The sequence below is a fragment of the Panthera uncia genome, chromosome C2, assembly GCF_023721935.1.
Source record: "Panthera uncia isolate 11264 chromosome C2, Puncia_PCG_1.0, whole genome shotgun sequence".
NCBI classification, from domain to species: Eukaryota; Metazoa; Chordata; class Mammalia; order Carnivora; family Felidae; genus Panthera; species Panthera uncia.
In genome coordinates this window covers 82432222-82449314 of record NC_064810.1, presented here as the reverse complement: position 1 = coordinate 82449314, position 17093 = coordinate 82432222, and the positions used below count along the sequence as shown (strand labels likewise).

The following is a 17093-nucleotide window of genomic DNA, read 5'->3' as shown; positions in this document are numbered from 1 at the left end:
ATCTGCAAATATGTAATGTGATATTGTTCTTAATGAATTTCTTCACAAGGTGATAAATATATAATCCTTGTCAGTGCTGGAAAAGGTTGCTTGAAGTCTGTTTTCTCTCTGCCTGAAAGCTGATCTAGAAATTCCGGAATGATAATTAATCAGAAAATTACCAGAAGTGATAATTAATCACTTTTTAAGTGGAATAATGTATAACCTACTAGATTTATGATTTTGAGAAGGTAGAAAGTTGTCCTTTTAAAAAATGAGAAAGAGCAGATTCTAGAGAGCATCTAATGGCTCCCATTGCTGAAGAAATAATTAAGGCATTAAGGCAAAAGACTGGTAAGACTCTGTGTCCTCCAATCAGACTGACCCTTGAAGAGTTCTAAGAGGCACACAACAGAGAGTGGCCTGAGTCCAATGGATGATGACCACTGGTCTTACTGCATAGCCTGGGATCTACTGAAATCATTCAGTATGCTTTGCTTTATATTACTTTGATGTTCCTGAACTAGGTATTTTTTCCTTAACTACTCATTTACATATAAGTAAACTGATATGTAAATGATATCAGAATAACCGATTTATTTAACAAACATTTATTGAGTACCCTATAGACACTATGGGTACCGAAATGAATGAGCCAGAAATTTTGACCTTAACAAGCACATAGCCTGTGCTTTCTATTGATCGTCCAAGACAATCAAGAAAAATATCCTTCTTCGTTTTGTTCTTTGTTATACCTGTCACACTAAACCAAGAGATGTATTTTTTTCCCCTGGGATTAAACACACCTCACAAGTGTAACTAGCACAGAATTATATTAACAAGTTTACTCAAGAAAAAGAACCATTTCTCATGAATTCAGTGGCTGTTATGATGCTGGTAAACTTATTCTCTTGGAAGGTCTGTCACCTCACTGGGAATGGCTTAAGTTTCAGGTTTCCTTGTCTGTCACCAAACACAGCTTCCTACAACATGCTTTATTTACTTCTGGCCCTTTGCCAGTCTAGCACTTTTGAACTCAGTGCTTCACTCTAGCAGTAATTTCATATCTGACCTTTCTTCTCTCTCCTACTTACCACGTATAGTGTCTATGGAATAACATTCTGATTTCATCCCGTCATTTCCTTGTTCAGAAAATTCCAGGGATTGCCCATCTCCTGCAAACTCTTGTGACTAGCTGGAAACTCCCCCAGCGCTATGCTTATCCTTACCCAACCCCACCTCTTATTACTATTTATTACTCTTATTAGTTGTAACTCAAACACCTTGAGCTTTCTCCACTCTTTGAGTATTTGTGCCTGCAGTTATTTAACTGATACCTGTCTGTAACTTCTCTTTCCAACTAGGTTGTGAACTCCACCCTGAAAGAAGGGGTCACCTTAAAAGTTGCATTTGTGTCTTCTCCTAGTTTTAGGCCATTGTTATGCATACATTTGGTGCTCACTACTTAAGAAATAGCTGTGAAATGAATAAATTACTACTGACTCCAAACACATTTTTTAATTTTTTTTTTTTTTAATTTTTGGGAGAGAGAGAGAGACGGACAGAGCATGAGTGGGGGAGGTGCAGAGAGAGAGGGAGACAGAATCTGAAGCAGGCTCCAGGCTCCAAGCTGTCAGCACACATCCCTACTCGAGGCTCAAACTCATGAACCGTAAGATCATGACCTGAGCCCAAGTCAAACGCTTAACCAACTGAGCCACCCAGGCGCCCCTCTTTCTTTTACAGCTGGTGCCTGCCTTACATCCTGTGTATTCCCCTGTCACTGCTTTTTAAACCTTTCCAACTAAACCAATAGGAAGAAATTCTTTTTATATTGTGGCCTTAATATTATGCATGTGTCTACAAGCACACACACAGACCTGAAACAAAAATTTCACAAAACAATACATATTACACTAGGCAATATATTCTGATTTTTCTGTTTCTATTTTTTTTAATGCCGATCATGACATATTAAGTTCATTTCATTACCACTAATGGGTTATACTCTACAGTATAAAAATACTCTATGCTTTTTCGATTAATATGAGGTATATAATATTGCTCTTGAAAAGTGCTTTGAGAACAAAATACTGCTTTGAGGGTTCATTCTATTCCTGACAGTCTGAGCTACAATTATGATCTTTATAGTTATCTTAAGATCACTCCTCACCACATCCCACCATAGCATTTAGAATCAAGTCCTCTTCCCACTTCTACCTTTTGAAATTTAGGACACTGTTAAATAATGCACAAAGTATCCTCTAGATTTCTACTTCTAACATAAGAAGAATCAATACAACATTGTCTTGATAAATGTTAGTGGCATATATATAAAAATTTCCAGGCCTAATTTTAATCAGACCACTTGCAGGTGAAAAGTAGGTATGCTAAGTAGGTATGGTCATATTTTTGTTTCTCTACATATCTTTAGCACACAAGTTTTGTTGCTTGACCATCCAGAGTCTGAATCCCAGCTTTGCCAAGTTCCTTACTCTGAGCAAATTTTTAACCTGAGCCTCCATTTCTGTATCCATACAATGGAAATAATAATATCAACTTCAAAGGATAGAGGGGAGTTAAATTAGACCATGCAAGTAAAGAGCATAGTATAGGGTCTGTGACACACTAGTGCTCCATGCACGGTAGTAATATTTTATTAGTATAACAACAAGTAAATGTATCTCAAACTTCCTTTTAGGGTCAAAAAGCAAGGTTCAATCATAAGAACAAAAGTGAGATTATTTTTTCCTTTAAATATCTAGCTAATTTCTATAGTTGGATTACTTATAATATTCCGCTGCTGGTTTTATAGGTCATAAACATCCCTAAGGAAAGGCTCTATCTGTGGCGCGGGATACTCATTACATAGTAAGGAATGTTTATAGAAAGGAAAATATTATGTACATATGCAATAGCTTGCCTGGTCATTTACTCTCATTTCTGTTTTCTCTCAAAAACAAAAGAAAAGGAAAGGAAAGAATTGCTTTAACCGCAAACACCTGTACGTTCGTGAAGTGTGCTTTAATTCAGCAAAAATACTGCACACAATAAATGTATATAACACTCAAGATGTATATGCGGCTACTTTTGAAGAAAACGAGACCTGGCGCTTCATTTCAGTCTTCCAAGTCAAAGCCTTGGCTTTTCTAGTGGCTTTTATATTCTTCCTTACCTTTATTTATCCATACCCTTATCTTACCTGGGTCTTGCTACTTCTGAGTGTTTTTGATTACAGGAGTTATAGGGAAAAAACTACCTTCCCATAGAAAATATTCTTCCCCTAACCTGTTCAATTTAGCAAGGCAAAACAGAGTATCTCTTCCATTCTCCCGGAAACAGTGGTCTAGAGTGGACCAGGCACAGGGGAGTTGCAACTCTTCTCAACATTACTTAAAGGCAGTGATCAAGATTCCCCTAGCCCCAGCTCAGTCATTTGTTTAAGAAGGGAGCTGCGTTATGCATTAAGACAAAGACTTTGACAATTTAATTAAACCTAAACTTTAGACCTCTGGGAATTAACCTTCAGTCGTTACACCCGAGATTGTGTGTATGCGTTTTGGGGGACGGGGGTACCAGAGAAGGCAGACAGCCACAGGAGGTAGAAAGAGGAGTCGGCAAGAAGCTGCAGACTCTGGGGAGAGACAGGCGCGATTTAATCCCACCCCTGGGATGGGGGCCAGGGAGACAAGAGGGCAGAAGCTGCACCTGGCCACACTCGCGGCTGGCCCCGCCCACCGGCTGACTCTGGTTCCCGAACGCTGCCGGGCGCGCCGGGCCCCAGGGTCCGCACAGCCCCTTTCGTCACGTCCGGGGGCGGGCCCGGGAGCCGGGGGGGCCCGGGTGCGGCTGGGGGGCCGGGCAGGGAGGGTGGGGTGGTGGTGGTGCTCCGGCTGACAGCGGTCAATAATGAAGGTGGCTGCGGCGTGGCGGCCGGCTCAGCTGCGCCGGGAGGGGGCGGCGCCGGGGCCGCGCCTGTAGGACCTCAGGGCCGGCGCGGCGAGATGGGGACCCGGCGCGGGGAGTGAGGTGGCGGCGGCGGCGAGCGGAACTTCAGCCAGAGGGGCACTCCCGCTTCCCCCTCTGGCTCGTCAGCTTCCACCTGCAGCCCCTCGGCCCCCGCGTGCCGCGGGACCGGGACGGCGACGGCGGGGGCATGTGGCGCTGGGTTCGGCAGCAGCTGGTAAGTGCCTCTTCCCCTCCCGGACGTCCGCCGCCGCGCGGCCTCTTGGGCCCTGATGGCGGGGTAGGGCTGGCGGCGCGGAGCCGCGAGGCCGGGGCTCGGGCGCCGGGCTAGGCCGCGACGGAGACGCGCGCGGGGCCGGAGCCGGAAAGCCCCTCACGGCCCCCGCACGCGTCTCGCCTCCGAGCCCCGGACTTCGCGGCCGGCCGGAGGCGGCTGCTTCCTCCCCGCGCTTCTGATTTCCTCCCTTCTCGCCGCTCCTGGCGCCACGGCCGCGAGCCGGGGTCCGGAGCGGGTTCTGCGTCCCCTCTGAGGAAACAGGGCGAGGGTACGGAAAGAGACTGACTGTTGGGGAGAGCCAAGAGGCTTGTGTTTCCTGCCCTTAACGATTTGGGACACATTTGAGCGAAGGGGAGGGGAAGGACTTAATCTTCAGCCCCGTCTTGTCACTGTTTGCAGTTGGGGTGTCACGATTCAGTGTTGGAGTTGGTTATCGAGGAGGGTACCGTATCTCATGTAACCACTCGCCTCGAAAGAAATTTTACTCAAGGCCTGGGTGAGGGAAAGAAAATATTCCAACACCCCGTCTACTTTCGGAAAAGATTTGGACGAAAGTTAAGAAGAACTATGTTTTCCTTCTTACCCTGTCCTCACCCCACCTCAAGTCAAACTTTTGGAATGTGAACCTTACTTTTTTCCATTCTCTCAAGGCAGTTTAAACGAGACAGGTTTGGAACCAATGGTTAACTTTGCAGTTTTACTGCAACATCTGGAGAAAAAAAAAAAATCTTAGAAAAGGGTGATTTAAAGCATATAAAAAGCGCCACCTTTCTCAGAATTAATTCAGAGAGAAAAATCTTTCCTGCCTCTTGGCAACTACAGCCCAGAAAATACAGCACTAAGGCAACAGTGACAATGAGGACAGAAATTGGTCCTGGCTGAAGAAGTCTAATCTTATCTCTATGATGAGGTCTTTTGCTGGCTGCTGCCTAATTTCTAAATCGCATTAATTAATGCTGCTACAACTCAGTATTTTCATTTACTACTTCAAAAGGCAGTGCAGCAAAAACGATTTTTGTGGCACTATAAAGATTTTGTGGGACTAAAGCATTGATACTTTTTTTTCCCTGCTCTAGAACAGCATTTTAATATTAAATCTGTTTTCAGAGCCAGCCTTCTCTTAATTCATTTTGCAAAAGGCATCGTGAAATATATTACTGGAAAAATATCTTACAAATTAACTGGAACTGCCAGCCACTTAAGTGTTGGCTTCCTATTTTTAGCTAATTGTAGATTCATATATATGCCTTGTTAGGAAACTAAGCTAATGATGTCATTATAACACGGTATTGTTGTAATACCCTGGCTTTATTGCAATAAGCCATAGCACAACTTGACTCTGGAAGTTAATGATTACAGATCTGATCTCATGCCTTTGATTTGCCAGTCTTTATATTTCGAAGATTTATTTAGCTGATGCTGTTTTTGTGTGGTAGGAAGATCATTATAAAGTGGTTTTCTTAAAGCTTTTCTAATAGATTAAGACACTGCACCTAAGTGTTAGGTATTTCTGTTAACCTGAATAAAATCTTGGTTGTATAACCACTCTCATCTTCAAGACAGGCAATCTGGTAATGTTTTTTAAAATGGCTTCAGAGGAACACAACTAAAAGGAAGGGCAGGAAGTTGTGTAGTTAATCTACAAGACAACTGCCTTACCCGGTAGTTAACAAGTTGAACAAGTTGCTGTGCATAAAAAATGCTATCTCTGACATCTAGTTGCACACCTCACTGGTTTTACTCTTAAGTTATCAGATCTAAGTATGTAATCAGATCTGTTCCAGTGTGGGAGTTTGTATCTCTGATTAAGTGTGTACAGTCACTTAAATTATACATAATGGATAGTGGATACACAGTCATGAAAGTTCATTTTACTATCCCAGGCCTAAACAGCTATTTTAGTTATTATGGCAGAAATTATTCAACTCAAAGTCTAGATTATACTTCCATTCACTCTGTGGATTGAATGTCTTTTAGCAGTAGGTTCACTTTAAAAATTCAGGTAAGTGGGACAAACTTGGGGACATTAATAAGCAAATCAAAAGAATGGGTTTTTTGAGTTATAAACAATTCATTATATAAATCCTGATTTTAACAACTTATGTTGTCTTGCCAAAAAAGTTTCTTGTTATTTCATTACAAAAATAATTCCTATGCTCTAATAATTCCTAATTTAAGAAATCTTTGACTCTTTGTCTCCACACAGTATTTTCACTACTTGACACAATGAGAAAACTCAAGTTGATGTTTTCCCCTTGAGGAAGTAGAGTGAAAAGAAAAAATTGGCATATCTTTTTTCTTTTTCTTTTGTTCTTTTCTGGCTCACAGTGCTGAAGTTATTTTATACAAAGAGAATTCTAAGTAGAATTTCTTATGATATTTTTCTGATACAATTAGTATTATAGTATACTCATTTCTAACAGCATATTATGTGTATTAACCCTTTAGAGATGACAGCACCTTGATTACAATAGTGAAAATGCCATTAGCTACTCACTGTATTCTAATATTTGGATTTGGATGGTAGCCATTAACCACATACGCTATTAAAATTAAAATCCAATTAATTAAATTAAAAACTCATGTGCTTATTAGCTACCACATTGGACATTTTGGAGTAGAACATTTTCATTATCACAGAAAATTCTATTGAACAGCGCTTCCTTAGACTTTTAAGTTAAAGTCTTTGCTAATACATATTTTAGTTGACATGTAATATTTCTTTACAGAACAATATAATGCTATGTTTTTAAAGCACTTATTGTGTGCAGACATTATAATATGCTAAATATTGGGGATGCAAATGTAAGTCTAATTCATCTTTGTATGTTCAGTGACTCACTGTACTTGACATGAAGTAGACATTGGGTACGTGTATGCTGAGTAATGAATAGGTAAGGAAAGAATGAGTCCAGAGTTATTGCTTCTGTGTTTAGAGATAAAATGACAAAATTCAAGATTGACCACTCCAGAAGAAAACTAGAAAACTACTGTAATTTTAAAAAATCCAACTTAATCTTGTCATGCCAGGATACTATTTCTTAAATTGTTCTGCCTTCAGATTTTGGCTGTAGTAAAAGGCCTGGTGAGATGGTCTTCTGATTTGCTGAGAAAAATGGGAAGCTAAACTAAACTCTTTCAACTTTCTGTTCTCTCACACTTACTAAACTTGTTTATACCTGTATTTAATTCTTCCCTTTCCACCTGTCACAAAGAAAGGTGTGACTGTCCTCCTTTCCAAACTAACTGATCTACTTGTGCTCTAGATCCTGTCTTTGATCTTGCTCTCCACATGCCCTATCAATTATCTATACTATGTTTAGTCTTAACTCTTTTCCTTTAACCTGTAAACATGTTGAAGTCTCCCTCTATTTTACTTTGTCGTGTACTTGTGGCTGTCAAATTATTTCCAATTTTCTAGAAAATCTATATAATTGTGCTGTCCAGTACACTTGAAATGTAGCTAGAATTGAGATATTCTTAAGTATAAATACAGGATTTTGAAAACAGTAAAAAAAAAAAAAAAAAAAAAGTAAAATGTCCCAATTTTTTATGTTGGTTACATGTTGAAATAATGGTATTTTTGATATATTGGGTGAAGTAAAATATATTATTTCAATTAATTTTACCTGTTTCTTTTTATTTATTTTTCTAATGTGGTTACTAGAAATTTAAAAATTGTATATGTAGCTTGCATTTGTGGCTTATGTTATAGTGTTTCTGTTAGTGTTGCTGTATAACATGAAAAGTGTGTTTGTGTTTCTGTATAGCACATGATATAAGCCTGGATAACTCACTCACTAGACTATAAATATCTTAGGGTAGGGGCATATCTTATTCATCTTTATATCCCTTGTACTCAAGACAGCAGCTGGCCCATTCATAATAGATACTCACCAACCAAATGTTGGTTGAATAAATGATTATCAAATTTATTTCAGCATCAGTTTAGAAGTAGCTGTGTTCTTTGCCTTTCTCTCAAGAGTAGAAAAGGAGGCACAGGCCTATGGTAGTATCATTTTGGTATGGCTAAGTTAAGTTTTAATCTCAGGAATTAGTGTTTAAGAACCTAGATCTTTGAATATTTGCTTCTTTTATCTCTGTGTTTAGACATATATTCTTAGACACCCAGTTTTTCATTTGATTAGGGAGGTCAAGCATTAGAGGAATACGAAATATCCCAGCAGCACTGAAGTAGGGACCTTGCTTAGATCCTCCAAAAGAACCTTATGATTGCCATTATTGTCATTAAATATCCCTTCAATCCCTGCAGTCTGTTTTCAACCTAGCAGCCGGAATGATTTTATTAAAACACACATTAGATCATGTAATTCAGTGTTTAAAACCTTATAAGGACTTGCTTTCTTGCTCAGAGTAAGAAACAAAGTCCCTGCTTGATCTGTATCCCTCTGTGCAACCTCCCCCTTCTTTGACCCCCTCCCACCCCCCAAACTGCTTCTCAAATCCCATGTCACTTTTCCCTCACTTTGCTTTATCCACACTGGCTGCCTTGCAATTTATCTGAAGGGTCAGACATACTTCAATCTCAAGATCATTGTCCTGGCTATTACCTCTTCTAGGAATGTCAATCCCCCACACTGCCATCCGCTGGCTCCCTTATTCCCTTCAAGTCTTTATTCAATTGTTACTTATCAGTGAGGCTTTTTCTGGACATTGACTATAAAACTGTAAACCTTCCCAATACTTCCCTATTCCCCAGCCCTTTTTTTATTTCTCTAAGCACTTAACACTATTTAACATACTCTGTAATTTATTTATTTGTCTCATTTATCTCATGAAGGCAAGGATTTTTGTCTATTTTTAGTTCTCCATATAGCAAAAATTTTCTCAACTCTTTATCTACTTTTCAGTAACACCATTTCTTTCTCATTTAGTTATTTATTCACTTGAACATTTTCTGAACACCTAATCTGTGATAGCATGTTGCTAGGCTCTCATACTACAAAATAAAGCAACCTTGGCCCTACCCAGTCTTTTAGGAGGCTCTTCTTCTGAAATGGATATTTGGATTGTTGTCATTTTTTCCTATTACAAAAATGTTGCAGTGATAATATTTATGTTTTTGTGTTTTTTTTTTTTTTAATTGGAATACTTAGAAGTGGAATTGTTGGGTAATGGGGTGTATACATTATAACTATTAGCGTGTATTGCCAAATTATTTTCCAAAACATGTGAGTTCCTCTTTCCCTATATCTTCATCAACACTTTGTACTGTCAGACCTGAAAAAATTTACCAATTTGATGGGTGTGAATTGTATTTTATTTTGTTCTAATTTGCATTTCCCTGATTGCTAGTGAAATTCAAGTGTCCTGTATTTCATTCATATGAATATATTGCTTGTTTTTCTATTGGATAGTTTGTCTTTTCCTTATTAGTTCTTTCAATAATCTGTATTCTAATTCTTTGTTGTGTTTGTTGTAAATATTTTCTTCCAGTTCATCCTCCCTTGTATGTATTTAACTTTGTCGATGGTGTCTTTTTTTGACACAGAAATTTTAAAGCTATTTGTAGGTAAATGTATTAGGACTAATGATTTTATTTATAATAAACAAGTTTATTACTTGTTTAGATATTCCTTTCATACACCAGGATCATAAAGCTGTTTTTCTAGTGTTTTCTTCAAATTGTCTTAAAATTTAGTTTTTCAACATTTAGGAATTGATTTTTGTGTATGAAATAGAGAATTTATTTTCTCCCATATGGAGTTATTTGTCCCAGTACTTTTTATTGAATGAGCCATCTTTTCCCCCACTAATCAGTGTTGTTTGACTTCTCTGTCATATACCAGCATTCTCTTTCATGCATCTTGTTCTCTTCCTAAGTTCTGTCTTCAGTTTAATTCATCTGTTGATCTGGTGCGCCAGTAATGCACTTTTTTATTGTTTTTCATTTAATTCCAGTGTAGTTAACATGCAGTGTTATATTAGTTTCAGGTGTACAATCTAGTGAGTCACTGATTCTATACATTACTCAGTGCTCATCATTATAAGTGTACTCTTAATCCCCTTTACTTATTTCACCCATCCCCACTCTGGTAACCATCAGTTTGTTGTCTATAGATAAGAGTCTGTTTCTTGGTTAATTTTTCTCTCCTCTTTTTCCCTTTGCTTATTTGTTTTGTTTCTTAAATTCCACACATAAGTGAAATCATATGGTATTTGTCTTTCTGTGACTGGTTTATTTTGCTTAGCATTATATGCGCTAATACTATATTTGCATTATACTTGTGAATGGCAAGATTTCATTCCTTTTTATGGCTGAGTAACATTCCATATATACATTTTCCTATCCATTTATCTATTGATAAAATGAGTTGCTTCCATAATTTGGCTATTGTAAATAATGCTGCTCTAAACATGAGGGTGTATGTATCCCTTTGAATTAGTGTTTTTGTATTTTTGGAGTAAGTACCCAGTAGTGTGATTACTGAATCATAGGGTAGTTCCATTTTTAACTTTTTGAACCGCTTGTTATCCACAGTGGCTACACCAGTTTGCTCTCCCACCAGCAGGACACAAAGGTTCCTACTTTTCCACACCCTAACACCTTTTGTTTCTTGTGTTGTTTTTTAAAAAAATTTTTTTTAACGTTTATTTATTATTAAGAGACAGAGCATGAGCATGGGAGGGGCAGAGAGAGGGGGAGACACAGAATCTAAAGCAGGCTCCAGGCTCTCAGCTGTCAGCACAGAGCCTGACGCGGGGCTCAAACTCATGAACTGCGAGATCTTGGCCGGAGCCGAAGTCAGATGCTTACCTGACTGAGCCACCCAGGTATCCCTCTTGTGTTTTTTATTTTAGCCATTCTGATAGGTGTGGGGTAATGTCTCATTGTAGTTTTGATTTGCAGTTCTTTTATGATGAATTATGTTGAGCATCTGTAATTCTTCTTTGGAGAAATGTCTACTCATGTCTTCTGCCCATTTTTTAATTGGATCATTTGTTTTATGGGTGTTGAGACGTTTAAGTTCTTTATTTTGGATACTAACCTTTTATGGATATGTCACTTGCAAGTATCTTCTCCCATTCAGCAGGTTGTCTTTTAGTTTTGTTGATTGTTTCCTTCACTGTGTAGAAGCTTTATATTTTGATGTAGTCCCAATAGTTTATTTTTGCTTTTATTTCCCTTGCCTTCAGAGACATACCTAGAAAAAAGTTGCTATGTCCAAAGTCAGAGAAATACTGCCTGTGCTCTCCTCTAGGATTTTTATAGTTTCAGGGGTCACATTTAGGTCCTTAATCCATTTTGACTTTATCTTTTTGTATGGTGTAAGCCAGCGGTCCAGTTTCATTCTTTTGCATGTAGCCATCCAGTTCTTACAGCACCATTTGTTGAAGAGGCTATCTTTTCCTTATTGCATATTCTTTCCTCCTTTGTCAAAGATTGACCATATAAATGTGGGTTTATTTCTGGGCTTCTGTTCCATTGAACAGTGGGTCTATTTTTGTGTCAGTATGATAGATAGCATTTTGATTACTGCAGCTTTGTAGTGCAACTTGAAGTCTGGGATTGTTATACCTCCAGCTTTGTTTTTCTTTTCCAGATTGTTTTGGCTATTTGGGGTCTTCTGGGGTTCCATACACATTTTAGGATTGCTTGTTCTAGTTCTGTGAAAAATGTTGGTATTTTGATGGGAGTGCATTAAATCTGTAGATTTATATATGGCCTTTATTATGTTGAGGTATGTTCCTTCTGATCCTACTTTGTTGAGGGCTTTTATCATGAATGGATGTCATACTGTGTCAAATGCTTTTTCTGCATCTATTGAAATGATCATACGGTTTTTATCTCTTTTATTGATGTGATGTATCACATTGATTGACTTACAAATATTGAGCCACGCTTGCATCTCAGGGATAAATCCCACTGATCATGATGAATGATTTTTTTTAATGTATCATTAGATTCAGTTTGCTAATATTTTGTTGAGGATTTTTGCATCTGTGTTCATCAGAGATATGGCCTGTAGTTTTCTTTTTTTCTTTCTTTCTTTTTTTTTTTTTTTTTTTTTTTGTAGTTTCTTTATCTGGTTTTGGTATCAGGGTAATGCTGGCTTCATAGAATGAATCAGGAAGTTTTCCATCCTCTTCTATTTGTTGGAATAGTTTGAGAAGAATGGATATCATGTCTTCTTTAATGTTTATTTATTTATTTATTTATTTTGAGAGAGAGAGAGAGAGAGAGAGAGAAGGAGGGCAAGAGGATGTGCGAAGGGGAGGGACAGAGAGAAAAGACAGAGGATCCCTGGCAGGCTGTGTTGTCAGCGTGGAACTGGACATGGGGCTCGATTTCACAAACCATGAGATTATGACCTGAGCCAAAACCAAAAGGTGTATGCTTAACTGACTGATTCACCCAGGTGCCCCTTTATCTTCTTTAGGTCATTTTGTTCAGTAGAATTTATCTATGAAGCCATCTGGTCCTGCCTGGACTTGTTTGCTAAGAGTTTTTTGATTACTGATTCAGTTTCATCACTGGTAATCAGTCTGTTCAAATTTTGTATTTCTTCCAGATTCAGTTTTGGGAAGTTGTATGTTTCTATGAATTTATCTATTTCTTCTAGGTTATCCCAATTTGTTGGATATAATTTTTCATAATATTCTGTTACAATCTTTTGTAGTTTGTGGTGTCGGTTGTTATTTCTCTCCTTTCCTTTTTCTTTCTGATTTTATTTGAGTGTGTCCCTCCCTCCCTCTCCCTTTAATGAGTCTGGCTAAAGGTTTATCAATTTTGTTGATATTTTCAAAGAACCAACTCCTGGTTTTATTATCTGTTCTATTTTTTAGTTTCTATTTATTTCCGCTGTAATCTTTATTATTTCCTTCTATTAGTTTTGGGTTTCATTTGTTTTTCTTTTTCTGGATGCTTTAGGTAGAAGATTAGGCTGTTTATTTGGGTTTTTTCTTTTTTAGGTAGGCCTGTATTGCTATAAACTTCCCTCTTAGAACAACTTTTGCTGTATCCTAAAGATTTTGGACTGATGTGTTTTCATTTTCATTTGTCTCTGTATATTTTTTTTTTATTTTGTCTTTGATTTCTTGGTTGACTCGTTCATTGTCTGGTAGCATTTATTTAACCTCCATGTATTTGTGAGCTTTCCAGGCTTTTTCTTGTGGTTGATTTCTAGTTTCATAGCATGTGGTCAGAAAAGATGGTATGACTTTGATTTTTTGAATTTGTTGAGACTTATTTTGTGGCCTGATATGTGATTGTTGATTTTCTGTTTAGATCATCTATTCATTAATGTAACTGGGGTGTTATGCACTGTCTTAATTATAGTATTTTTTATAAAGTCTTGATATCTGGCTGAACAGAACCCCCAATCCTTTTTTTCTTTCAGAATTGCATTGATCTTTACCCTTCCATATGCTATTTTTAATCAGTTTACCTACTTCTGTGGAGAATCATTCTAGGATTTTGATTGACTTTGCATTTAATTTGTTAAGTTTCTTTTCATATTTTTCTCTTTGATGAGGTAGACGCTATGGATTGTATTTTATTATTTTCTAGCTATACCTATATATTGAGTATCTCTATCTGCCTACAAATAATATAGGGATTTACATTTTAACTCAAGTATTTCCACTCTCACTTTTCACATTACTATTACATAATAGTTTAGCTCTACTTTTTTCCCTTTTACCAGCTTTATTGAGATTTAACTCACATACCATACAATTTACCCATTTAAAGTTTCAATTTTTTTAGTATATTCATAGAATTGTGCAGCCAACACCATACTCCAATGTTAGGACATTTTTATACCCCTAAAAGAGACTATGTTCCCAGTAATTCTCACTTTCCATTCCTCCAAACGTGTAGCCCCCAGCCCTAATCAGTCACTAATCTCCTTTCTGTCTCTATCGATTTGCCTGCTGTGGACATTTCATATAAACAGCATCATACAGTATTTGGTATTTTGTGACTATTTTCTTTCACCTGGCATAATATTTTCAAGGTTCATTGATGTCATAGCACATCAGTAATTCATTCCTTTCTTTGTCAAATAATATTTCATTGTATGGATATAGTACATTTTGTTTATTCATCAGTTGGTGGACATTTAGTTTGTTTCCACCTTTTGGCTAGAAATAACACTACTTTGACCTCTAATGGACAGGTCTTTGCATCCATACATATTTTCATTTCTCTTGGGTTTATACCTAAAGTGTGGAGTTACTGGATCATATGGTAACTCTATTTTTAACTTTGTGAGGAATTGCCAAACTATTTTCCAAAGTGGCTGCACCATTTTACATTCCCACCAGCAGTTTTTAAGTGTTCCGGTGTCTTCATATCCTTGTCAACTCTTGGTTTTGTCTTTTTAATTATAGCCATCATGGTGGGAATGATACCTCATTGTGGTTTTGATTTACATTTTGCTAATAACTAATGATTTCAAACATCTTCTCATGTCCCTGTTAGCCATTTGCACCTTTTCTGGAGAAATGCCTATTCAAATCTTTTTGTCTATTAAAAAATTTTTGAAGGGGGCACCTGGGTAGCTCAGTTGGTTGATCATCTGACCCTTGACTTCAGCCCAGGTCATAATCCTAGGGTCATAAGATTGAGCCCCACGTTGGGCTCTGTACTGAGTTGAGCCTACTTAAAATTCTTTCTCTCTCTGCCTCTGTCCCCCATTTGTGCATGCTCGCTCTCTCTCTCTCTCTCTCTCTCTCTCTCATAAAATTAGAATACTTTTAATTGAGTTCTAAGAGTTTTTTTTTTACTCTAGATACAAGACCCTTAACAAATAAATAATTTGCAAATATTTTCCCCCATAATGTGTGTTCTAGTTCTGCTTGTTTTTAAACTCAAAACATTTTTTTCCAACTTTTTAGCAGTTACTCATTTTTATTTTCTAAAATTTAATGATTTCTTTTACTTACCGTTGTTTCTTGCATACCACCTCTTCCCTTTGGATTTACTTTTATTTTTAATGAAATACATTCTTTTGTAGGGGTGATCTGTTTCAGTTTTTATGTCTTTATTTCATAATTATTATTGAACACTAATTTAGGTACAGAATTCTAGATTAACATTTACTTTCACTCAATATTGAAGATACTACTTATTCCATTGCTTTCTGACATTTATAATTGCTGGTATAAAATATGTTTTTAATCTAATTGCCATTACTTTGTTAGTAATCTGTGTTACATGGATTTTAGGGTTATCTCTTTGTCCTTGATATTTTGTAATTTTATTGTGCTGTATCTATAATATTTTTTCATGTTTTTCCTACTCTGTACTTGTGTGTGCTTTCAGTCTGAAGGCTCTTATTAATATGGTTCAGAAAATTTTTCAGCTATTTTTTTTCTTTAAATATTGCTTCTCAAAGAATAAAATCATTCCATTTGCAGTAACATGGATGGAACTGGAGGGTATTATGCTAAGTGAAATAAGTCAGTCAGAGAAAGATAGATATCATATGTTTTCACTCATATGTAGATCTTGAGAAACTTAACAGAAGACCATGGGAGAAGGGAAGGGGAAAAATAGTTACAGAGAGGGAGGCAAACCATAAGAGACTTAAATACAGAGAACAAACAGAGGGTTGATGAGGGGTGGGGGAGAGGGGAAAGTGGGTGATGGGCATCCAGGAGGGCACTTGTTGGGATAAGTACTGGGTGTTGTGTGTAAGCCAGTTTGACAATAAATTATATTAAAAATACATACATACATACATACATACATACATACATACATACTGCTTCTCAGCCTCTAATGTTCTCAGTCTAGAACTCTTGCTTGATACTACTCTGTCTTCTATGGCTTTTAAACTTCTTTTTCATATTTCTCATGTATTTTCTCTCTGTGTTGCTTTCACTGTGAATACCTTAGTTCTAGCTTCCAGTTCACTAATTCTCACACCTGTGTCCAATCTAGAGTTCATACTGTCTTCTGAATATTTAAGTGATTTTTTTATTTCCATATTTATTGGACCTCTTTCAGTTTTGTCTGTTTTTGATGCATATCTGTGTGGTTTTTCTCATAATATTTTCTTTTAAAAAAAGAGATATTATTGTTACCTCTTTGGAGGTTTTATACATATTTAAAGGTACACAAATTTTTTTCAGCTTCCTTTCAGTTGAACCTGACTCTAGGACCCAGATACAAAGGGATGTTATTAATCCTTATCATGTCAAAGGATTTGAACTTCAGACTGCCTGTTTCTAGACATGGAGTCCCAAAGGCTCAACCCTTGATTACAGAAATGATTATCTTATTTTAAACTTAGCTAAGTCTTTTCTTTTTAATTTTTAAATGTTTTTATTTTCGAGAGAGACCAAACACAAGTAGGGGAGGGGCAGAGAGAGAGAGGGAGACAGAATTGGAAGCAGGCTCCAAGCTCAGAGCTGTCAGCACAGAGCGTGATGCAGGACTTGAACCCGTGAACCTGGAGATCATGACCTGAGCTGAAGTTGGATGCTTGACTGACTGAATCACCTGGGCAGCCCAAGTCGTCTTAATTAAAGAAAAACAGGTATTTTATTCATCTTTGCTTTTGTGAAGCAAAGGGAAGAGCTCACAGTATAGACTTTTCCAAGGCCAATAACAAATATCAGCAGCAAGACTTGAACCTAGAGAGTTTTTCCAGAGAGCTTAGCAGTGTAGGAGAGAATTAGCAGTAGCAGCAGTTTTCCCTGTATCTCTCTTTCCCAATCCTGCCACCTTAAATCTGCTCAAGAGTGAGGCAACACTAGGAAATGAGTTAGGAGAAGAAATTTCTAGGCAACAGTGGTACTCTGGAGACACAAGTGACAGGTTTGTAGAGGAAGAGGAGAGAAGTGGTGGAGAGTTCCTGTAGTTATTCAGCTATAGCCATTCTCAAGTTGACACAATATT

The 17093-nt window shown here is 37.5% G+C and overlaps 1 protein-coding gene across 5 annotated transcripts in view; it reads left to right on the top strand.

Moving 5' to 3' along the window:
* Nucleotides 1-3873: 3873 nt before the first annotated feature.
* ATP11B (ATPase phospholipid transporting 11B (putative)) overlaps nt 3874-17093 on the top strand; it is a 128110-nt gene continuing 114890 nt past the window's right edge. For all 5 annotated transcript variants that reach the window (XM_049628519.1, XM_049628521.1, XM_049628523.1 and 2 more), the window contains exon 1: nt 3874-4162. In XM_049628519.1, coding sequence (XP_049484476.1) covers nt 4136-4162 — 27 coding nt within the window. In that variant the 5' untranslated portion in view covers nt 3874-4135. The remainder of the gene's footprint in view (nt 4163-17093) is intronic.